Source organism: Phocoena phocoena, chromosome 12, assembly GCF_963924675.1.
Source record: "Phocoena phocoena chromosome 12, mPhoPho1.1, whole genome shotgun sequence".
Taxonomy (NCBI): domain Eukaryota; kingdom Metazoa; phylum Chordata; class Mammalia; order Artiodactyla; family Phocoenidae; genus Phocoena; species Phocoena phocoena.
Genome location: NC_089230.1, coordinates 30897048 through 30922562, shown reverse-complemented (window position 1 = coordinate 30922562; position 25515 = coordinate 30897048). Strand labels below are relative to the sequence as shown.

Sequence of the window (25515 nt, the reverse complement as noted above, 5' to 3'; positions counted from 1 at the left end):
GAGTTACAATCGTTGATGACTGTGACACCCTTTGTTTACTGACATGGCAGAAGATATTTCATTTATCAGTTCCATGGAATCACACTTTGAGAATTATTGCCTTAGGGCCGTTTAAAATAGAAATGTGTAAAACCCCCCATTTATTAGAACTCTCTTAGGCCACACTGCTACTAATTTAGCTTCTTTCATCAGAAATCAGTAACCCCCTCTCGTCTATGTAAATAAGAAAGGATCCCATTTAATTAGTTAGTGAAAATTACCTTGGATTTGGGGCTATAGAAGACTTGGGTTCCAGTTCCACTTCTGGCATCTAGTAAATGTGACTTGGGACAAGTAAGTCACATAATTTAAATAATCAGAGCCTTACTTTACTCATCTTACAAAATAGGGATACAGTGTTTGTAAGGGATTCTGTTATGTTTGACATGAGATAACGCATGCGAAAACATGTCAAAGTGTGAATACTCTAAAATGCAAGTCATAATTATCACATGATTAATACTTTATACAGATTTAGCAGAGTTGGAGTTTTTATATGGTTAAAGCACATGGTTAATATGTTAGTTTTCAACAGTGACAGGAAGTTTATATAAATGTAGAAACTTTCTAGAATTTTGGTAACAAGGTGTTTTGTTTTGGGTTATTTTTAAAGAAAATCAATGATCATTGTATTAAAATTTGATTATTATATTATTCTTGTTACATATATTTTGATTAGTATTTAGTAGAAACTATGAGGAGAGAAAGAACAGTTGTCTACAATGTACTAGAAATGAACTTTTATCTCTCGACACTGTTATTTTTTCCTCTCTCTTGATTGTCCAATCACTAAAGAGCTGTGCTCTTCCCAAACATTTAAAAGTCAGTTACAGCCCCGTAATTCATACAGTTTCTCTTTGCCAGACTAGAAAAACGAAGGAGTTCTACCATTTTCTGGTAGAACAGGTTTATACAGCTAACAGAACAATGGATTCTGCTCTGAGTTTATCAACGGAAGAACCTGTTATGAGAAACACTGTTAAGAAGTACAGAATCATTTGTATTGTAAGTACATTTTAACATTTTCGTCTCTGTAGCTTTGTGAATAATGGTAGGGGTATGACTCCCCGATTGTATTTGTTTGTGTTGCTATTTAAATGTAAAGTTTTAAGTAATTGTGTTCAGTTTTATCCCTTATGACAACTCTAAAGCAAAGTGAATCACATTTTGCAAATAAGAAATTTGAGTAGCAACAAATTAATATTTGATCTAAAAGGTTGGGATCTGTGGCAGAACATTTAGCAGCACTGATTTTACCATGATTATAATTATATTTATCTCCCAAGTCACCATTTTTTATTTATTTTGCATGAATATTTTAAGACAAGAGAGTGAGGAATTAAAATCACTGTGTCTTATATTCTTTGTTGGACTCTTGATTTTATCCTATTTTACTTCACTCCTAGAGATGGTCTCTTTTTCCTAGTTTCTCTTTCTTGTTCCCTTACATGGTAAGATCTTCCCTGTCCTAAAACAACAACAATAACAAAACAAAAATAAAAAACTTTCCTTGACTTTATTACATTCTCTTTTCCTTTTACCATCAAACTTTCAGCTCTAGCCATTGTCTCAATTTTCTCACCACCCAACCATTTTTTGTTCTCTAGCTTTGCTTTTACTGTACTCAAGTCACCTCCTCAAAAGTCAGCCCTTCTCCCCTATCCTTCTCCTCTGAGTCTCCTAACAATAATACACAGATATTGTGGAGCAATTTCTCATTTTGAATTCTTCTCTCCCCTTGCTTTCATGATGGCATTGACATTCCCATTTTTATCACTTTTCTCCTTACCTGCTTTATTGGCTGATTTATCTTTCTTCTCATTATGCATTTCACCAAACCCTATCTAAAGATCCTTTCTTTAGGAAATCTCACCTTCTTTAATGGTTTTAAGAGCATATTCTCCACCAAGAATTCCAAGTCGGCCACTAGTTCTGACCTCCTGCTGAGTGTCTACCACACCATTCCAAGTGCCTGCTTGCTGGCTCCTCATCCAGCACCTTCCTTGCAGCTAAAACCATTTGCATAGTTTTCTCACACCTATACTGCTGCAGTTTCTCCTAAATTCCCTACTTTTCTTCTTTTTTCTTTCTTTCTTTTTTTTTTTGCGGTACGCGGGCGCGCAGGCTCAGCGGCCATGGCTCACGGGCCCAGCCCTTCAACGGAATGTGGGATCTTCCCGGACCGGGGCACGAGCCCGTGTCCCCTGTATCGGCAGGCGGACTCTCAACCACTGCGCCACCGGGGAAGCCCAATTCCCTACTTTTCTTAATGTCATTGCCATTCTCTCTGTCACGCAAGCATTGTTTGGAGGAGTAAATGAAACAGTGTGTATACGTATTGAGCTCAGTGACTATGACAAAGGAAACTCTCAAGATATTCTATTTATTTATTGTTCTGGGAACTTTGGCATTCTCTTTTAGCTCTTATGCCATTTACTATATTTATCCTACCTTATTAATTCAGGGAATTATCAACTCCTCGGGAGCAAAGTCTGTTCATCGTTTATTTCCCTTCGTTGTATCCTTTTAGTGGGTTGTTAGTAGACGTAAACAGAAGCTCAATAGTTTAAAATCATAGCTTCAAAGTTACCCTATTGTTTCTAAATTTTAGTACAAGTTTTATTTAAAATTTTTTAATGTACCTATTGTGTTTCTAGCATTCTTTTTTCAGTCAAGCTAAAGCCAAATGTTGGTTTCTCAGTGATTTCTGTAGTCCAAAGCACTCCCCCTCCATTTTGTAGATAGCATAAGATAGTTTAAGATATATTTGCACCTTAATATCAAGAAGCTTATTCAGAATTACATACTTAGAGTCAATGATTATACAAAATTGAAAATGAACCTTTTTATCCTTGAGGAGATTACAGAATAATGCGAGAGCAAGTCATAAATATATGGAACAAGTACAAAATCACTAAGAAATAGACATGAAGATTTAACATTAAAAAGTTTTAAAGCATCCTAAGGACAGCTAGGTGTTGTCTATTTTTCCAGCAAGTTTGAATGGCCAAAGGACCAAAAATAAGATGTAAACTGAGATACAGCTGAAATGTAAATCTATGACACATGAGGTTTACCATAGGAAAGTTTCCCAGTGCCTTGTTGCTTTGTAGCGTTAGTAACCTTAGTCAGCTGTGGCTCTTGAGCATCGTAATAAGGGAAAAAGTGCTAATGATGTTATTTAATAACTGTTTATGTTTACTTTTCCCTCTCCATCCTCTCCACTGAATGAATACCTGCTGGAAGGTCACTGACCCTTGGGCTAATTTTGAGTCTTCATGTAAAAATTGTTTTCACAGTGTTTTAACCATATTTTCCCAATCACTGAATTCACTTCTATTGTAAAAATTAGATATGTTAATTTCCAGATGATTTTCAGAAGGAAAACAGACAAAATCTATAGTTTATGTAGGGTTTTTATTATCTAAGCAAATTTTGATGTTGGTTTTTTTTCTTTTATAAAAGCGATTTTTAAAAAAGAAACATAACAAAGTTTATTTGTATTGTAAAATACTTTAATCTGTGTACCTGTTGCATTTGTATTCTTTATGGTGATCATATTATTTAAGCTCTGTCATCCAGTATGCTTATCATTGGACTTAATGGATAGGGAAAGAGGTCAGTGGGAAGAATTTTGTTTAATTTATATCACAGTTTAACTTCAGTAACAGTATAAAGTCCATTACACTGAAGAGCTTTGTTAGTAGTAGTGATAATGAATGACATGCACAATCTTTGGTCACATGACTTCCTGGTTACCCCTAAAACATTTGTTTGCACTGCAGATCAAAGCAGATAATTTGCTAGTTAATTATTTGGACATTATATATATATATATTTATTTATTTTATTTTATTTTTTTGCGGTACACGGACCTCTCAGTGTTGTGGCCTCTCCTGTTGCGGAGCACAGGCTCCGGACGCGCAGGCTCAGGGGCCATGGCTCACGGGTCCAGCCGCTCCGCGGCATGTGGGATCTTCCCGGACCGGGGCACGAAACCGTGTCCCCTGTATCGGCAGGCGGACTCTCAACCACTGCGCCACCAGGGAAGCCCTGGACATTATATTTTTATATGTTAAATATTCTCATTATTCTCTGATGGTCAGAGTGGGAGAGAAAAACCTTGCTTCCTGGGAATGAGGTAGTTAACGATTTCACAGTTTTGGAATGCTTTTAAATAAATGATCTCCAAACATGTATCTAGTTAAGAAAGGAAAATGGGCAAAGGTAAATGGCCCCTTGGTTTCATTTGTACTTTAACTCAATTTGGGGTTAAACTAACTAGGACTAACGTATTTGAATTTGAAGATCTGTAATAAATGGTATTTTAACATTCTTCCCAAACCTTTCTTACTTAATGCCTGGAAATAATCAGGCATTAAATAAAATTCTGTCCCCTTATCATTGTTGGATCTGGTAATGCGAAAAGCTAGCAGGCTGTGCTCCCTTAACAATCACCAAGGGAGGGCGGTTATCTGGGTCTTTGTATATTTTAACAAAATGGTAAAAGTCACATTTTTTTGATAATAGGTTCTTCTCACTTTGTTGGTGGCTGTGTCACTTGCATTAGGCCTGGTGGCTGGACTCAGGCAACATGAAGAGCAAGGTACTCCCCTCAGCATTTTCTCAGAAACTTTCCTTCTTTCTTCTTTCTCCTCCCCTTCCCTGTTATATAACCTGGACTCGCCTCCTTTCTAGGCTAGGCTAGGCTCCCCTTTCCTCCCATGCCCCACTTGTCAGGAGCCCACATCTGTGGTTAGCACTCTCCACTGCTGCTTCTGGACTTCCCTCTTTGACCTCATCTCCCTGCTTCTTTGAGATTCATATCATTCCAGTATTTGCCCCTTTTCCTCACTTTCATAGAGGACTTTGGTAACTGAATCAAAGATTCCTTCTCTCCCAGCTCCTACTCTAATCATTAATATCCTATGATAAACTTGACTTCGAAAGTCTTAGTTGCTTCACTCCCATGACTTCCTACCACCACTTTTGTACCTTGATATCACGTTAGTGTTACTCCATCCCAGAAATGTCACCATTTCTTGGTTAGGCAGTGCCGCTTTCCTGAAATGTAGTGCACAATAAAAGCTTCACATTTTTTTTTCTCATAAGAAGCAAAGAAAAAATAGGAGATCCGTGGCTCAAAGTATCAAAACACCTCCCATCCCTTTTGCCATATTGCATTAGTATGAACAGTAAATAAACCATTTGCAAGCAATTCAATAAAGAGCACTTTCTATAATCTTACTATGTATTGTTTTGACACTTTTACTAAGGGAAAGTATGAGGTCAAGTGTTAGATAATTTATTCTCCTTTTTTATCTGGTTGATTAACTTCTAATTTGACTCCAATGGGGAAAGTCTTCTTCAGTGGGAGACTCTTGGTGAGGTTAACTGGCAATTTTCCGATTATGTTTTCACTTAGTAATTTACAAACACTCAGTACCCCTGCTGTAACATGGGAACACAGTGGAACTGAAAAGATGGGGATTGGCTGGAAAATTACTGTCTTTTCTTGGTCACTTGGCTGTTGTGTTTCTGAGCTGCAGTACCAGTCCTAGATCTAGCAAATGTTGGCAGGTCATTTTGGTGGTATTATTCTGATGTTAGTGAGCACAGGTGGGCATCATTTCTTGGTTATTTCATCCCACAAATCACATAAACTAATTGCAAAAGGCATATGGTAATCTCTGAGCAAAATCTCCAATTATTCCAGCTCTTTCCCTCCTTTCCTTACGTTAGTGCAGCTACTGACTGGCTCCCTAGTCATTGTTCCTTATTCTCTTCCTTTCATCTCAGTCTATCAGGGCTTGTGTGGCATCACTCTCCTCTCCCTCCCACCCAGGGGATTGGTGTTTAACGCCAGCTTCTTTTTGCCAGCATCCTAACATAGTCACCCCCTCATTCTTCCACCACAACTGTTTCCTAAACCCCAACCCTTGATCGTCTTCACCATTCTCTGCTCCAATTAACCTACTTTTCATAGGCAATATATATTTTTTCTAGTGTGAGTTTTTAAACTAGTTTTTCTAGTTTGAGTGACAAATTTCTCATTTTACGTGCACATCCTTTTTACCTGTTCTTCAACAATTGAGCACTAACGCTGTGCTAGGCACTATTCTAATTACTGGGGATATAGTGATAAAGGAAACAGACAAAAATCCTTCAAAGGGTTTACATTCTAGCATGGAAGACAGATAATTAAAATTGAGCAATATATATATATATATATATATATATATAATATGAAGGGAAAGTGCTAAGGAATAAGTAAAACTGAAAAGGGGAACATGAAATATTGAGTCAGGGTGGGTGGGGTGTGCGTAATAACTTTTGAGTAAAGAGCTAAAGGAAGTGAGGAAGAAACAAGGATATTTTGGAAAAGAACATTCCAGGCAAGAGAAAATAGCAAGTGCAAAGGCCTAAGGCATGAGCTTATCTGGCATGTTCTATTTTAAGAATAACAGGAGATCAGTGAGCTAGAGCTAAGAGGACCAGAGGGAGGGTAGTCATAAAATGAGATCAACCAAAGAGGAGTTGATCACAGAGGGGTTGGTAGGTCAAAATACGGCTTTTGGCTTTCATTCTGAGTGTGATGGGGAGTGATTGGAGGTTTTGAGCAGAGGAATGACATGACATGCTGTGGTTTGCTTTTCAACATGATCGCTCAGGCTGCTGTGTTATGAATAAATGGCAGAGCGACACCAGGAGAAATAGAGAGACCAATTAGAAAATTATTGCAATAATATAGACAAGCCATATGTCTTGGACCAGGGTGGTAGCATTGTAACTGATGAAAAGTACTTGGATTCTGGAGATCTTTTGATGTAATAGATAGATTTTATCAACAGATTGGTTATGGAGTGAGAAACAGAGAAGTCAAGAATGACCTCAAGATTTTCAGCATGAACATCAGAAAATATGGCATTTCCATAATTCAGATGGGGAAGGCTATAGAAGGAGCTGGTTTGGGAAGAATAATCAGGAACTCAGTTTTGGATATGTTAAATTTGAAATACCTACTAGATGTCCAAGTAGAAAAGTCAAAAAGTAGTTGTATATATAAGGCTGGCTTTTGGGGGACGTTCTGGCTGGACATGCAACATGGTGGTTACCAGCATCACACATGGGATTTAAAGCAATGTGACCAGGGTATGCCAACCTTAAAGGACTGGAAGATGAAGGAAGGAGAACACAGAAGACTAAGAAGGAGGGTCAGGAATGTGGGAAGAAAGCCAGGTGATTGTTTTGTCCTGAAGTTCAAGTGCGGAAAATGTTTCAAAGGGCTGAATGTAAAAATGTAAAGACGTTTTACGTAAATGGCATATAAACTTTTCCCCTTACTTTCTCACTGGACTTTGTAGCTATCCAATTACCATGCATGCACTTATTGTTATGTACCTATCTACTTAATACATAGTGCTCTTTGGTGTGTATCCAACATGCCATTTGACCTATGCCCTCTCCCAGAGTTGCTTTTAGGAAATTTGATATCATTCTGACTTGTGATCCTGTATACATTTCTCCTGATCTATCTCTGGGAGCTTTCCAGATCTCTTTATCCCTATTGATCCCTTGGTGTGAGTTTTGCTGTGAAATTTGGTGAGCACCTTTGACATAATAATGTTTACTCTTCAATTCTGGGAAATTTTATTATGATTTCTTTAATAATATCATTTCCATTTTCTTTGTTTTCACTTTTCAGTACTACCGCCCTGTTTCAAGGTCAACTAAGTAGTAGCCTTAATTATATCTGCAAAGTTCCTCTGCCATGTAAGGCAGTATATTCACAGTCTCGAGGATTAGGGGATGGAATCTTCTTGAAAACCGTAATTCTGCCTACCACACCCCTCTACTGAGTTTTCCATTACTGCTCTCATGTTTTTATTTCCAAGAGCGCCCTGAACGTGATTTCCCTTTTTAAAATTATAGTTTACTTTCTTATTTAATGGATGCGATTTCTTTTCTGAGCATCTCAATATCAGTTGTGTGTTTGTGTGTGCGTGATCCTGTGTGTGTTTAACTCTTCTGCTCCTTACAATATTTCCTCTTCAAAAGTTTTTCTTTTTTTTCTTGTTTGTTTTGGTCTTTCATGTTGGATGCTATCCTTAAAGGTCTGGTAATCATCTGTTCACATTTAAGAGTAAGACTTGTTCATCTTTTTTTCTCATTATGGCCATCCTGCATGTCTGCTGTCTCTGTGATGAAAGCAACTCCTCCCAATTTCTTCCAAATTTTGAGCCTTCTATTCTGAAGTGGGAGGTGGGGTGGGTAGCTGCTGCTTCATATCCAGACTTTCAACCAATTCCCCTACATTCAGCCTCTGCTTGTCCCTCCTACCCTCTCCTTATGGCCCCTGGTGTATCTGAGTCTGGGACCTCTCTGGAGTCCTGGGGAAAAATCACTCATTATTTATCAGTTTGCATTGATGAGTCATACAGTGCAATAAAAATGATCTAATTGTCTGTCCTAGTCTGTGCTGGGTACTTCTTGGGCTTGCACCATCAAGCTATGAGACTTCGGATAACTTCTAAGCACAGATTTCCTTATTCTTTCACTCTACAGGCAGCTGCAGGAAAAAATGCTTTGATGCTTCACATAGAGGACTAGAGGGCTGCCGGTGTGATGTACAATGTAAAGGCCGAGGCGACTGCTGCTGGGACTTTGAAGACACCTGTGTGGGATCAAGTACGAATCCTGAGAGCAAGTTTATTAGCATGTTGGTTGTGCTATCTAATGATAGCACATTTGCATGCAAATGCTCACCTTGTGTATTAGTTCGCTCAGGCTGCCATAACAAAGTCCCACGAACTGCGTGGCTTAAACAACAGAAATTCATTTTCTCACAGTTCTGGAAACTAGAAGTCCAAGATCTAGGTTTGGCAGGGTTGGCAGGGTTGGTTCCTTCTGAGGCTGTGAGGGAGCTTTTGGCGGGTCTCCAGCCATCTTGCATGTTCCTCCACTTGTTGCAGACGTAACTCAAAGCTCTGCCTTCGTCTGCAGATGGCCTTCTCCCCACGTCCTCACAGTCTTCCCTCTGGGTGTGTCCACGTCTGAATTTCCTCTTGTTGTAAGAAGAATACCAGTCATACTGGATTGGGGTCCACTCTAATGACCTGATTTTAACTTGGTTATCTGCAAAATCCTTTTCTAAATAAGGTCACATTCACAGTCATGTTGAAGTTAAGACTTCAACATTTTAGGGGAGGGACACAATTCAGCCCATTACACCTTGTATTCAGGATCTAGTATTATCCTGACCCCCCATTTCAGTACTAAAGATAGAACCCACACTTTATTTAGCTGAGGTTGAGGAACAACAGTCTCCAGTAGATGAAATGTTGTCAAATTACACAAGTTTCAAGGGCGTTTTCTCATGGCTTATCATCTTATTTAGTTTCATTTTTAGTGGTTCTCAAATTTCAGGATGCATAAGACTCTACTGGAAAGCTGGTGATTCTTAGCGATTCTGATGCCAGCGGTCCACAGAACACAACTTGAGAAACACTGTTCTTGAGGCAGAAGAGACAGTTTGCAATATTTAATTTTCTAAGAAATCAAGGAGGTGGTGGGGGGAGGTGTCTAGTGGTTCGAGGAGAGAAGATTAGGACAGTACAGCTCCTTAAATTATGCTCTCTGAAAAGGGCAAGAAGGAGGGTATTAGCCTAGTATGGATAAGATCTGTACTCCTTTTAATTCATCTCCAGAACTCTTTTCTTTCTAAGTACATAGTATATAATTAAGAATGCAGAACTCCGTGCATGACTGAAACACACAGCTGTCACCTAGCCAATGCATTTGTTTGAGCACAGGGGCTGATGTTGATTCTAGTCACTGTTTCCTGGCAGGTGGCCCTAGGAAGCAGCGTCAGTCCAGCCTCTTGCTGTTGTTAGCACTGGGATTTATTGAAACTGATCTCACATTAAGTGCCTAGCCTGGGAAAATATCAGAGGCATGGTGGGGAACTGATCTACCTTTCTTTCACTCTCAGCTGGGAGGTACCCTGCCTGCCTACATTCCTACAGACCTGACCACGTTCCTGTTACTTCTGTTGTCACTGCCACTTCCTTGTTGTCTCTCCTTAGATAAGGCTGGGCAGGCTGCTCTTGGGTGACAACAGTCACTCAAGGTTAGTAGCTCTTTACCATTGGAAGTTCCTACCCTTGGGTGGAAATAGGACAGGTGATCAGAGTTTCTCCAGACTCAGAGGTGTACCTGATAGGTAGACCAGAGCTGCAGCTTATAAAGCTACATTTCTCTCTGCCACCCATGCCAAACGAAGAAAACTGGTGGATTGCCCCTTATTCGTATTATGAATTTTCATTTATGAATGGAGATAAACCAAGAATTTGACTATAGGATAATACAAGAAGAAATGCATGGAATTTGTATTTTTGTTATTGGATGCTTAAATTAAGTTGTATGCTCAAAATCGAATTGTGTAATTTTCCAGCTCGAATATGGACGTGCAATAAATTTCGTTGTGGGGAGACCAGACTGGAATCCAGCCTTTGCTCTTGTTCAGATGACTGTTTACAGAAGAAAGACTGCTGTGCTGACTATAAGAGTGTTTGCCAAGGTAAGCAGGTGTTGACCCATTTGCCTCCATGAGTTCAGTGACCCTAGAGCTGGCCTAGGCTGCAGACATTAAAACAAGTCCAAGAATTTTTAGCCATTCTATGTGGAAGAAAAGACCCAATGTGTTTACTGTGGGAAGAAATGGGTTTTGTGCATGACAGAGGAAGGGAGCTCAGAGCAAAGATATTATAGAAGAGAAGAGAAAAGTTAACATTCTACATGTTCTGTAAAGCAAGGTCTTTTTCAGTCCAATGACTATGCTAGACATTCTTGTGGTTTGAGACACTGGACGGCAGATCCTAAAGTTAAAACATCACAGAAGAGATTCTCTGGCCTGAATAGCAGTTAGTTAAATGACTGATTTTGGACTGGCAGGGAGGTAATGCAGAGAGCCAAGGTTAGAATCTAGGTTATTCAATGCCTGATTTCACCTGCTTTGCCACTTTATAAGTGATGTAGATTTTAAAAAAAATCACCAATCCCTCTGCACATCTGATGAGACTTAGGAAAAATGTACATGTACACATAGCAACAAGATTGCTTCAAGCTATCAACCCCTTTTTCCTCACACCACACCCAGTAGAGCTAACTAACTTACATGTGTAATATTTTTAGACAAAAAAAGAGATTAAGGTGAATTTTGAATTTTTTAAATAAGAGGAAAATGTTATAGTAGAAACATTATTAAGTATAGTCCCTCAGTAAAAAATAGGTTTTACACTAATAGATGAATCAGGTTTTATGCAAAATATAACTGAAAATCCACTAAAAGGGGCAACCAGAAAGGAAAGTAAAAGCCTGAAATGGTAAGTCTGTTTTTAAATAATAATTGATATTTAATAGTGAATATCGTGTCATTAAAAATCCCCCTAAATTCACAAAGGCAAGTGTAGTTTGCAGTTTGCTTATTTCTCTAATAAGTTCATTGAGCATAGTGCCTTTGAGCTTTGTGGTCTCCTGCCTTCTGCCCTAATTTTATAACTCTTTATTTTATTTTATTTTATTTTTGCGGTATGCGGGCCTCTCACTGTTGTGGCCTCTCCCGTTGCGGAGCACAGGCTCCGGACGCGCAGGCTCAGTGGCCATGGCTCACGGGCCCAGCCGCTCCGCGGCATGTGGGATCTTCCCGGACCGGGGCACGAAACCGTGTCCCCTGCATCGGCAGGCGGACTCTCAACCACTGCGCCACCAGGGAAGCCCTAACTTTTATATTTTAAGTTCAGAATTTTGAAAAGAAATATGATGAATTTCTAACATATGGAAAGAATAGTGTGTTTAACCATATGTCAATCACCTTGCTTCAGTAGTGATCAACTCATGACCAATCTTGTCTCATACCAATACAGTATGAATGTTAAGCTGGCTCAGAGGATCGAAGAGATTAGAACTGAGAGGATGTTGGAATAAAATCCCTAAAGATGTAACTTGTGGTGGGACACAAATGATTTGCTTTGCTACAGGACAATTTATCTGCTATCAGATAAGAATCAGTTACATTGCTATTAGTTTTCTACCAATTAACTCCTACCCTTACTAAGTTGTAAAATGAATAAGTGGTAAAGAATAAGCTAGATAAAGGTATATACTCCTAGGTAACTAGATAATCCATAGGTGGGCTTTTTGAATAATTCCCAGCATGACATTAAAATGAAATTTAATGATCAGTCCTCCTTTTGCTTATTTTCAAGTTTTGGGGCTTTTTTCTTAATAAAATACCTCCAACCTCTCTTTTAAAATTTTAGATTACCACAAAGCAAATCCCAAGGTTACTGTCATTCATCTATAAATATTTTCAGTCTGTATCTAAAAAAGATGAAGATTTAACAAAATTTGAATAACATCAATATATCTTAAAATGTCTTCAATAATTATTTATTGTTAACAAATGTCCAATCTGTGTTCAGATTTTTTTGTTTTATGATATTAAAAAAATATTTGTTTGAAGTAGGATCCAAACAGAATCCATACATTGCAACTGGCTGATATATTTCAAGTCCTTTAAAAGTGGGTTCTCCCTTCCTTTTTTCCACCCCATGCAATTTACATGTTGGATAAATGGAGTCACTTGTCCTGTAGAATTTTCCAGTCTGGGTTTTGCAGATTGCATCCTCTGTGACTTAAGCAGTTTGTCATCCCCTATATTTCCTGCAAATTGGTAGTTAGAACTAGAGGACTGTTCAGATTCAGGTGTTTACCTTTCTTTCTATCTATCTATCTGTCTATCTATCTATCTATCTATCCACCTGTTTACCATGTACCCTTCACAGGTAGTGGTGTTACTTCCATCAAGAGGAACATCTTGTCTGCTTGTCTCTTTTTTGGTCATGTTAGCCATTGATGATCATTGCCTAGATCCATTAGGGGTTGCAAATGATGACATTCATATTCTATCATTTCTATTTCATTAACTAGTGGGAATGTTTTATAAACAGAAACATCCATGGAGTGAGAATTTTTTAGTTATGATCTTAAAAATTTGTTTGTTTGATTTCCCCCATTTGATGTTAATATCAATTATTCTCATTGGGGCTTCCCTGGTGGCACAGTGGTTGAGAGTCCGCATGCCGATGCAGGGGACACGGGTTCGTGCCCCGGTCCGGGAAGATCCCACATGCCGCGGAGCGGCTGGGCCCGTGAGCCATGGCCACTGAGCCTGCGCGTCCGGAGCCTGTGCTCTGCAACGGGAGAGGCCACAACAGTGAGAGGCCCGCGTACCGGAAAAAAAAAAAAATTATTCTCATTGGCTATTTCTCTTTTTTTTTTATGCTTTCATTTTTCTTTAGATTATATACCTATATTTATTAAACTCATTTTTCCTAGCAGTTGGGAAAACACTGTCCTTGAGGGAAAAATCATTATTTAAAAAAGAAAAAAGAAATTGTCCCTTTCCAGTTAAAGGCATTCCCTTTATTTTCTTGGTAAAGATGGGTTTCCTGGTATTCAGTTAGTGTAGATTACTAATCTGTGCAAATCGCTAGAGGCACTGACCTTGCCAACATGTGAAGTAGCATTTAACATGTTCTAGAAGAAATTTGTCATTGCAGTAACATGAATTAAGTCGTTTGGAAAGAGCATGTCCATTGAACATTGGTTTCTCTTTTCTTATCTAAAGATTTTGATCTTATGCTTTTCAGGAGAAACCTCATGGGTTGAAGAAGAGTGTGGCACAGCCCAGCAGCCCCAGTGCCCAGAAGGGTGAGAAGGAAACCGACATGTTTATTCTCCTTTAACAGATGGCACGCAGGAATGTAGCTGAGAGGCAGGGTGGAATTTCTCCCACTCTGTTTACATCTTAGAACAAAACAGTTAAAAGATTAGATTCCTTGTGGCTTCCAACTCATAACGTACTTTCGTTTGCTTTATTGTTTAAAAAACATTTTTACATTCAGTTATTATATTCATATTTTACAACAATGACTTAAAAAATGGTTGAAATATTTGTACTAACATCCCAAGGTCCTACGATCAGGATTAGAACTTAGATCTAAATGACTCCAGCCAGGACATCCCAAAGCTGGGATTTTGAAATGTCTCTAATATAAAATCTCATTTCTGGTGATGTTTTATTAGTGCTCTGCTTGCACGCTGCTGACTTCTACTGTAAAACTACAAATAATTAGCTCCATGTATACCTGCCCCTGTAAAATACATTTATTTGAGGTGAGGCAATGATACTAATGCGCCATGTTGTAATGATTCCAAAGTGCTGGGTGTGTGGGTTGGGACTGAGTTTTGAGAGGTTGAATGGCTGCTCAGTTAAACAGCTCATAAAGAATGAAGCAGAGAATTAAACTCGTCTTTCTGAGGCCAATCCCTTCCTTTTTCTCCACAGAGCACTGCCTGGTCATTGTAAACACTCAGGGCTAGAGAAATTTCATGTATGGTTATAACTGGGTGTCACAGATAGCCAGTGCCAAGGAGCAAACAGAAATAAAGTTAGCTAACATTATTTAAACTCTAGAACTCAAAGGGTGGTAGATCTCCAAGTTGAAAGACCCAGATAATTTATGTAACACCTTTTAAAAAATACTGTACATTTTTACTATGGATTAATAACGTACTGGACATACTGATTGTAAAGGGAAATAATTTTTAAAAAGAGAAAGGAAAACTTGACTTAGAAATATTTCTGGCTGTATTTTCTTAGTGTTTTCTAATTTAGAGAATTATAAGTAGTACAGAAAAGTATCTTTTTTAAAAAATCAAAATAATGGACAATTTCTTATTTTCCATTTTCAGATTTGACCTGCCACCAGTTATTTTGTTTTCCATGGATGGATTTAGAGCTGAATATTTACAGACATGGGGTTCTCTAATACCTAATATCAATAAACTGAGTAAGTCTCCTCTAATCAGGGACATGCAGATGATAGACACCTAGTTAGTTAATGTCTAGATTAACTAACACTTTTCTTTCTGACCTTTAATGTTAGCGGTTTATCTTAGTTCTGGGTCCTCTCAAGAGTTTGATGCGTTTACTACACGACAGCTATTTTCATCCTTCTTGGCTCCTCCTTCCTTCTTCTGCAGCGTGTTTATCTTTTTGTTTGTTTATTTTGATTTGTTTTATATTTGAATATAACTTCTGCTCTGTGAAAATCTGTTCATGGATACTCTCTCAAAATTGGCACTTGTCAGCCCTGGGTTCTGGGTCTCAGCAAGGTAGATATGACCAGTAAGGATGGGAACCTGAAGGAGCCTGAGCAGACTGGACAGAATCGGCAGATACCAAGGCTCCAGTAAGTGAAAAGTCCAGTATCTCTGTCCAGTTCTGGAATCAAAGTTCCTGGAACCTGGCTCCACCACTTACTAATTCTGAGACCTTCAGCAAGTTTACTTCCACGGTTGAGGCCCTAGTCTCTTTATCTGTAAAATGGTCACTTACCACCTCATAGAAATAATGTGAGACCATGGACATAGTGTACATTGGATGATTTTCAGTTATTACTGTAATTATTATTTTTATTGACATCTTTATCATGATGTACTTCTGAGTTAGGGTACTTGGACTTCACACAATTTTATAAAGTCAATAATAAAGAAGAATGGAGAACCCGAGGACACCAAGTTAAGAAGTGTCAGAGGTTGGCTCTAGGGCGCATAGTCTTCACTGCCCTTCAGTTCCTCTCTTACTTCCCCCTTCTCCCAGGCCCTCTTTTACCTCCATGGTCCTGAAAATTTCTGACAATTTTACTGGTTTCCTGTTTTTATTTTTTTTCAAATTATTAAAAACTAGCTTTTGACTTTGAGTAAGGTGATCACCTTTTCTGGGCCTCACTTTCCTCATCTGTAAAATGAGAGGATTAGACCTAATGATTTCTACTACTAATCCCAGCACTAAAATTCCTTGACTGTAGAAAGATCAATTACTTCTCCCCTACAGCATAAGGGACTTTGTCTCTTCAGGTTCTCCTACACTCTCTGAGGCAGATCTTTAGCAAAGAGATTTAGATGTTGGGTCTCTGACAGAACTGGATCCAAATTCAGGATTTGTCACTTACTGCTGAGTTACTTTAGCCTGAAAAGCCATTAACAACTCTCAGTTTCTATTTCCTTATCTGCATTTCCCTTGGTAGTCTGGATATCAAATCCTGTGTCCAAAAGGGAATTTATCTAGCCAGGCTGAACTGGACCCCTTTAGAAGTGGAATTATTTTATTTGCTCATCCCCTTGAGAGTTGGAAAGGACACCAGTGAAATACTGGGCCGTTAAGAGCTTTCCTTTCTAAGGTTTAAAATATTTTTTAAGTCATTTATACAACATCTCGATCCTTTAATGTGTGAAGCCGTAACTAATTAGGTCTACCAAGGCAAAATGGGCTCTTCATTTCTAGGAGGTCCAATTAAGAGTAGATGTGTTAAAAGATTTAGGATTAGGACCTCCCAAGAATGGTAGGGTTGAGGTGAGGTATGTGACAGCAGGCATCACTTTAAGGAAGTCTAGAACCTCATCTCTAGTGTCTTATCAAGCTGCCTGGAAACTGAGCATGGACTAATACCACAGTGCAGTGAGTTATATCAGTGACTACTAAGGGGTCATGGACTCTAGTGAGAACATGAGGTTTTTGTCTTGTCCTAACGTGGGTGCGAGCAGACAAAGAAGGGCCGGGATCAACAAACTGTCAGGTGAGATAGAAATGATTTAGCTTGAACTAGAAGTCAGATTTCTTGGAAAGTTAGATGTGAAACTGGGGATAGGACAAGACTAGTAGTAACTATCCTTGCATCCCAGGGATAAATCTCACTTGAAAGTGGTGTATGATCCTTTTAATGTGCTGTGGAATTTGTCTTGCTAGTATTTTGTTGAGAATTTTTACATCTAAATTCATGAAGGTATTGGCCTGGAATTTTCTTTTATTGTAGTATCCTTCTCTGGCTTTGGTGTCAGGGTAATGCTGATCTCATGAAATGAGTTTGGGTGTGTTCTCGCCTCTTCAGATTTTTGGCAGAGTTTGAGAAGTATTGACATTAATTCTTCTTTAAATGTTAGGTAAAATTAACCTGTGAAGCCATCTTGTCTTGGGCTTTTCTTTGTTTGGGGGTTTTTGATTATTTGTTTTTGGTCTGTTCAGATTTTCTATTTCTTCATAATTCAGATTTGGAAGGTTGTATGTTTCTAGGAATTTATCCATTTCTTCTAAGTTATGCAGCTCATGGGGTGTAATTGTTCCTAGCAGTCTCTCATAATCCTTTCTATTTCTGTGGTATTCGTTTCTGATTTTATTGATTTGAGTCTCTTTTTCCCTTAATCTAGCTAAAGGTTTGTCAATTTTGTTTATCTTTTCAAAAAACCAACTTTAATTTTGTTGATTTTTGGAACTGTGTTTCTATTCTCTATTTCACTTATTTCTGCTATAATCTTTGTTGTTTTCTTCTTTTTTACTAACTTTGGATTTTGTTTGTTCTTTTTCTAGTTCCTTAAGGTGTAAATTTAGGTTGTTTATGTGAAATTTCTTCTTTTTTAATGTAGGTGTTTATTGCTATGAACTTCTTTCCTAGTACTGCTTTTGCTGCATCTGTACATTCTTCAGCTATTTCACCTACTCATCCATTCAGTCTTCCATTTCTTATAGTTTATAGTTACTATGGATATATATTTATTCCATTTATATTTTCAGAATTTTTTTCGGTTGGTACTTTCTTTTTAAAAATATGTTTTTTAAGGAGTAAAACATGCAAATGATAAACTTTGACAAGTGACATTAAAGGGTATACAGTAAAAAAACAAACAAAAAAAGCAACCAACCAACCAACAGACTCTCTTTCCTGATCTTCCTCATTTTTCTCTGTAGAAGCAACTATTCTTATTGGTTTATTGTGTGTCCTTCCAGAATTATTCTGTTCAGTCATAATTTAGATTCTTAAGACCTGGAAGAAACAATGGTAGAAGATCTTGCTTTTGATGAGTTATTCTATAATAGCTCTGGTTCAAAGGCAGGTGATCGAAAATGGTAGCTTGAATCTGTAGATAGTCAACTGATGTGTCCTGTTTAAAACTACGAAGGTGTCATGTTTTTACATCACTGGTAGCTTAGCTTTGTTTTTTATTTTATACTCTGTGCCTTCAGGCATTTAAGAATTTGACCCATTTACCCATGTTTCAGGGACATAAAAACAGAAACTGACCTTATATCTCTCTCTATTGTATGGTTGTTTTCCCCACTTAAATTCTTTTATCAGTGGATGAGATCTCATTTTATTTTCTATCACATGACTTCTTAACAATATTAAATGTGTCTTTCCCTGATTGAGGACATGATTTATTTATTGGGGGTATTGACTGAGAAAGAAAAATGTTGATTATATGTTATGTCCTAGAGCAGGCCTCAAACTCGAGTACATCAGAACCACTTGGGGTCTGCTTGCTAGAAATGCAGATTTTTTGAGCTCCTTTTCTTCCACCTTTCAACCTCTCCCATTCCCACCAGAGTCCTATTTAGTAGACTTGGTATTGGATCCAAGAATCTTCTGAAGGAGGAAATTCCTGGATCCTATTGGAAACACTGTTCTCGAGGCTGGGAAGGAGACCAGTTCCAAGCCTATCTGAGAAAACCTTCATTATTTCCAGTTGCAATGTTTGTTGCTTTCTGGACAATAATCCTTTGCACTTTTTGTCTTAACCTAAATAGCATCTCTAATGGTGAAGCTCTCTTTTAGAATTAGAGTTGGTAGGATTTTGGTATGGAAAACTTCTCATACTTCACTGCTGCAGAGGAAATATCAGTGTGCCTTAGTGGTTCTGACCTCCTTGAGCAGAGTTATTGCACAGACGAAAACAACAGAATAACTGAAAGCAAATTTGATGCTGTGCTTTGGGGAAAAGAGATCTCAGGAAACTCCACTGATCAGGTGGAAACTGTACTGAGTGAAAATAATAAGTGGGAAAGTTAGTTCATCTTGTAACATTGCTTTGTGGCATGGGCTTATGCATTTATACAAGTTAAATTCCTTTTCAGTTATCTAGATAGTCGTGTTCACTTTTGTTATATTGGATAATTTATGTATAAAAACTAGCTGAGAAGCGGATATTATATAGAAATTCTTGTTGTAATGACCTGGGTCAGAAAGAGGGGAGCAGCAAAAGCAAACAAAGCTGGCACTGTGTAAAGCAGGGTACATTTAGCTCAGGGGTCAGCAAGCTGTGGCCTACAGGCCAAATCTGGCCCACTCTGCCTGTTTTTGTAAGGCCTGTTAATGCTAAGAATTGTTCTCATTCTTAAATGGTTGGGGAAAAAAATATTTTGTGCCATGCAAAAAACATATGTGAAATTCAAATTTCAATGTCTACAAATAAAGTTTTATTAGAACACAGCTATGCTCATTTGTTTACATGTTGTCTGTAGATGCTTAGAGGCCTTCATAGCAGAGTTGAGCTGTTGCAACAGAGACCATATGGGTTTGCAAAGCCTAACATATTTATTATCTGGTTCTTTATAGAAAAATTTTCCTGACCCTTGATTTAACTCACCCCTCTCCTGAAAACTGTCATTCCTTGGAATGGAGGAATTTTAAGCATCAGAATTTCGACCTCTTTCCATCTAATTCACCCCTTAATTAGTTTTCTATTTCTCTGTGAAACTTTCACGTTCAGATTTTTAGTTATTCAAACAACTTCTGAGGAAGAAACAACGTCTTAATTTCTCACTGTCCTTTGCTGCAGAAACATGCGGAATTCATTCAAAATACCTGAGACCTGTCTATCCGACCAAAACCTTCCCAAATCATTACACCATTGTCACGGTAAGTGCTTAGCCCAGTGGCAAGACTGACAGGCCCCGGAAGGGCAACTGACCACACCAGACATGCTTAGGCGGAACTGGCCAAGCCGCAGGTCACACATTTCACGAGCATGTGTGGTGGCAGTCACAGCTAATTCAGGCTGGGAAGGAGTGTCTCAGTATGGGGTCAGTCCAGGGCTGTGAGATGTTAACTATGAATGAGTGTCCCAGCATTAGGTTCATTTACCTCTGTGACAGGCCAGGATAGCCTCTTGGATGTGAGAAATACCCTCTATTCTGATCTGTTGATTAACCTCCATTTATCTGAAGGTCTGCTGGGAATGGTAGGCTATGTATGAGGACAGCCACTCTGATGTGGGAAATTTCTTTCTTTCCTAGTCTTTTTTTATTATATTTAATTTGATGAAGTCTCTTGTTTCATAATTGAATTCAAACCGGCTATATCTCTTTATAAATCTATTTATTTATTTTTAAACATTTATTTATTTAGTTTTGTCTGCGTTGGGTCTTTGTTGTTACACACGGGCTTTCTCTAGTTGCAGTGAGCAGGGGCCACTCTTTGTTGCCGTGTGCGGGCTTCTCATTGTTGTGGAGCACAGGCTCTAGGCGCACAGGCTTCAGTAGTTGTGGCACACAGGCTCAGTAGTTGTGGAGCATGGGCTTAGTTGTTCTGCTGCATATGGGATCTTCCGGGACCAGGGCTCGAACCCGTGTCCCCAGCATTGGCAGGTGGATTCTTAACCACTGCGCCACCGGGGGAGTCCCAAACTGGCTATACCTCTTTAGATAAAGCAAGTAAAGCAAATGAATTCTCCTCAATGTATGAGAAGACGTACATGAAATGATCGAAATGAACTCAAAGGAAGATTAACTTATTTAATATTTATAGATTTAGAATACATCTTAAGGCGTCCTCTGCCTCAGGCTTTATTGCCAAAGGATATTATGTCTTTACTACATTGCATTTAGTCTTTTATTAGTATGGAACAGTAATTACAACTTATTTAAATTTTAGTCCTTAAGTAATTATATGTATGTATATATGTATATATGTGTATTTGCGTGTGTGTGTGTGCATGTATAAATGCAGATTCCATTTTGCAGATCCGCCTAAACATTTGAGTTACCCAGCTCACATGTTTCCAGCTGAGGTCTAACAAGGCAATACTCTGGCTTCTTGTTTTTAGCTCTCATTCTATAAACAAATGTTTTCAAAGTCCACGTGTGTTGATGTGTGTGTATGCACGTGCATGTGTGTTGAGGGAGAGATGTAGTATTAAAGCAAGGATGGCATAGATAAGAGGAATGTGCCTTTCCAAGTCACCTAAACTGCCTTCATTTTGGGATTGCCTTTATTTCAGTGGATAAGAACAGATACTACACTTGATCTTAGCCAAAAGGCCAAGAAGTGATAAGATTATCTTTATTTTAAAAGTGGCCCTGACTTCCAAGCACTGGTAGACAGCACATATGGATCAGTAGACAAAAATATTGTAACCAGAGGCTCACAGGAACCTAACCCTTTATTTTCTCTAGGAGCAGTGGTTCGATATTCACTAATTCAGTGTTTGCAGCAACTTTATAGAGCATAACTATTGCAAATAGCAAGAATTGACTATATGTACACATACATAATATATAATACTTATACATGTATATATAAATAAGGGATTATACATAAGTGCTATTAATTTCCTACATATGCATATGTATCCATATTCATAGATATAGTAATGTTCTGAAATAATGACCCTAAAAATCTCTCTAAATGTAGTTACAACTGCATAGGGTATCATGGGCATTCAATAAAAATATGTGAATTGAAGGAATGACTGGATTGATGGATGGATGGAAGGGAGGAAGTACAGAGACTTGGCAGGCTTCCTTTTAAAGTGCTGGTAACACATTTTAACCCATTTGCCAGGCTATCTGATACTTAAAAGCATCCATGTAGTAAATTTCTTGCTATTACTGCCAATAAAACCAATAGCTAGTCATTATTATAATATAGAATCTATAATTAACAAACAGTTATTAATAACATGAGTTATATTAAAACCATCAGCCCAACTCATCTGCCTAATGTCATTCATTTGCAGCTATAGACCACGGTGGAACTAGTATATATATAATGCTAGTATGTATATTTGATATTAGGGTTCATATCCAGGGGTTTTATATTGAAGGGTATATGGCATCTTTTCAAATATGAGTTATGGGTCTTATGCTATTTCAATTTAAATGTATGTTTTATTAATTTATTATTTTATCTTAAATCTTTTTAAAAAATTATCATTTTAGGGGTTATATCCAGAATCACATGGCATCATTGACAATAAAATGTATGATGTACACCTCAACAAGAACTTTTCACTTTCTTCAAAGGAGAAAAATAATCCAGTTTGGTGGCATGGGCAACCAGTATGTAGCATTCTCCTTGTGCCTCCAAAGTAACCTTCATTTCCCAACGTGACAGTGGATCTCTCTTCTCTCTCCACTTTGAGTTTTACATTATCTTTTTAATTTCTAAGGGCTAGGGGTGGGACAGTGTTTCACCACTATTTATAATTATAATTTGAATCTTTTTAACGTGTATAGTTGTTCAGCTAAATTGTCTTCAGTTGAAACTTGGATGTTGTATTATAAACGTATCAACCTGGAAATTACTCAGAAAGATTATCTGTTAATGTTTTTACTCATTCTGTTTTATAAATCTTTAAAAGGGAAAGAAGAACTGTACAATTTTACCAATTTGAAAAATGATCTTTCTTACTGTCCTATGTTTTTTGATTTTTGAAGTAGATGCCTGGATAATTACTTTTCTAAACCGCAGCAAAGACAAATTTTAAATAATTTAAATACATTTTAATAGTTGAATAAATTTTGCAACTGTTAATACCGTTCAGTTTCTCATAAATGGCACCATTTCTACTCAAACTGGTTATTCTCTTGACCTCCACTTATTTGAAATTTTTCTCTTATAGATCTGGCTGACAGCTATGTATCAGGGTTTAAAAGCTGGTACCTACTTTTGGCCAGGATCAGATGTGGCTATAAATGGCACCTTTCCTTCCATATATAGGATTTACAACAGGTACTAAAATACCTGCAGATGTGATCTTGCCTAGGCAGGGATGATTAGAATTTTTTTTTTTTGGCTGCGTTGGGTCTTTGTGCTGTGCGCGGGCTTTCTCTAGTTGCGGTGAGGGGAGGCTACTCTTCGTTGCGGTGCACGGGCTTCTCACTGCAGTGCTTCTCTTGTTGGGGCACACAGACTCTAGGTGTGCGGGCTTCGGTGGTTGTGATGCGTAGGCTTCAGTAGTTGTGGCACATGGGCTTAGTTGCTCCGCAGCATGCGGGATCGTCCCGGACCAGGGCTCAAACCCGTGTCCCCTGCATTGGCAGGCGGATTCTTAACCACTGTTGCTACCAGGGAAGCCCTAGAATTTTTTTTTTTTTTTTTGGTCTTAATCTTGATGGTAATTTTATTTTTCCAGTTGTTTGGGCCAAACAATCTTGAAGTCAACATTGATTCCTCTCTCTTACATCCCTCATCCCGTCTGTCAGCAAACCCTTGTGCCTCTAATTCAAAATATTATATGCAGTCTGAGAGCTTTTTATTACCCCCAGCATTAACACTCTGGTCGAGCCGTCATCCTCTTTTGCCTGCACTACTGCAGCTGCCTTTTTACACGTCTCCCTGTTTCTATTTCTGTTCCCTATAATCTAGTCTCAGTTTATTAGCCAGAATAATTACTTAAAAGAACAAGTCCAATTATGACACTCTTGTGCACCAAAAACTTCAACGGCTTGCAGTTTAGCAAAGAGTAAAGCCTACAAGGCCCTTGTGGTATGAGCCCTGCTGTGCCCCTGCCTCTCAGACTCCTCTCCAGCTACTTTCCTGGGTTCTGGCACTCTGCTCGAGCCATACTGACCTTTTCGGTGACCCCAACATACCAGGCTTGCTTCTGCTGTAGGGCCTTTGCACAGGCTGTTCCTCTGTCTGAGACAATCTCACTCCATGTATCTGTACAGCCCACTCCCTCACTTCCTTCTGGCTGTAGCTCAAAAATTACCTTCTCAGTATTGTCTTAGCCTCATCACACTAAGCTTTCAAATTCAAATTCTCCCACTCCAGTTTCTCAGTGCCCCTTATTCTGGCTCTAGTCTTGCTTTTGTTTTCCCATAGCATTTTTCACCTTTCAATACACTCTGTAATTTATTTATGTGTTAGGCCTATTTATCGTTTGTCTTCCTTGACTAGAATGTAACCTCTAGGAAGGACGTCGTCTTTGGTTTGCTCACTGATAAATTCTGTTTAAAATGAACAAATCATGTCTGACAAAAGATAGTGCACATAAATGCATAAATGAATGGAGTAAATAAAAATCAACAAATTGAACTAATGGATAGTAATTAATGGCCTTCTATTTTAATCGGGGGAACAGTGAAGGAAGGATGGATGAGAAGGAAAGAAAACAATATACATTGAATTTATAGTGAGTCGAGTGTATCTCCATATAGGTATTGAAAACGGGAATCCCTTTGAGTAGTACTGAATCCCTTTCAGTACTTTTATAATATATGGACACAAAATATCTGAAAATATCAACCTGCCTTCCTGAGCAGGCATATAATGAAGTTATTTTGATATGATTAATTTTTAAAAATTATTTTTACTTTTCATTTCAGAAGTGTCACATATGAAGAAAGGGTCTTTACATTGTTAAAGTGGCTGGACCTGCCCAAAGCTGAACGGTAATATCTAGTGTCAGGGAAGTGCTGGCACAGCGGGACGTTTGTGGGCATAAAATGAAAGTATTTCTTAGTTTAAATTACCATTTTGGAAAAAAACTTGGCGTTTCCTTTTTACAGGCATTTTTCAAGAATTATTCTTAAAACCAGACATTTAAAGACAGAACTAGTGTGGCAGAGAAAAGAATCAGCAGAAAGTCATAAAGTAGGAAGTACAGAGGGCTGTGGCTCATCAAGAGAGGTCTTAGCAAGAACAAGAGAGATTTTCAGCACTGAGTCAGACAAGTGCTTACATCCTGGAAGGTCTCATTTACTTCCTGCTAGACCACTATCCCTGCCAAAGCCAAGCAGAACCACTGAACCACTGGGCCTGGTTGTAGAGAAGGAAAGACCGGAGAAAAAGAGGAGGAAACTGTCACAAAGTTCCAGACCTACAAATCTCCCACACCCAACTTGTACCTTTATTCCAAATGGGTAACGTCTTTCTCTGTTTCAATTTTACCCCTAGACCTGATTTTTATACCATATACGTGGAACAACCTGATTCCGCAGGACATGCTCAGGGACCAGTCAGTGCCGCAGTAAGTTTTTCTTTTTAAACAAACCTAAAATCATCTAGCCTTCACCCACAGCGTGAAACGTTATTCTTTAATTTCCACTGAATACGAGTGTATTTGATATACATGAAGACATAAAAATAGTTAAAAGTCTAAATGATTATCTGCTTTAATAACCACAAAATAGTTAAAAGTGTAAAAAGAATATCTGCCTTATTAAGCACATCTTGATTAATTTGATAACACTTATTGAATACTTAGATGCAGCATTGTTATCTCACATCACGAGAACATCAAGGCTAGATCCCGTGTGTCAACTTAACATGTTAATGTAGCCCATTTCGAGCC

General features: G+C 38.3%; 1 protein-coding gene and 1 pseudogene across 1 annotated transcript in view; one reads left to right on the top strand and one right to left on the bottom strand.

The window, feature by feature from the left end:
- Positions 1-892: 892 nt before the first annotated feature.
- The window catches only part of ENPP3 (ectonucleotide pyrophosphatase/phosphodiesterase 3), a 64383-nt gene continuing 39760 nt past the window's right edge, over positions 893-25515 (top strand). Inside the window, exons 1-11 of the mRNA XM_065888463.1 lie at positions 893-1044; positions 4570-4645; positions 8605-8727; positions 10493-10618; positions 13752-13812; positions 14857-14954; positions 19777-19856; positions 22157-22276; positions 22840-22949; positions 24548-24613; positions 25119-25191. Of these exons, the coding sequence (XP_065744535.1) occupies positions 967-1044; positions 4570-4645; positions 8605-8727; positions 10493-10618; positions 13752-13812; positions 14857-14954; positions 19777-19856; positions 22157-22276; positions 22840-22949; positions 24548-24613; positions 25119-25191 (1011 nt within the window). The 5' untranslated portion in view covers positions 893-966. The remainder of the gene's footprint in view (positions 1045-4569; positions 4646-8604; positions 8728-10492; positions 10619-13751; positions 13813-14856; positions 14955-19776; positions 19857-22156; positions 22277-22839; positions 22950-24547; positions 24614-25118; positions 25192-25515) is intronic.
- Positions 21138-21268, bottom strand: LOC136132391 (U2 spliceosomal RNA; annotated as a pseudogene).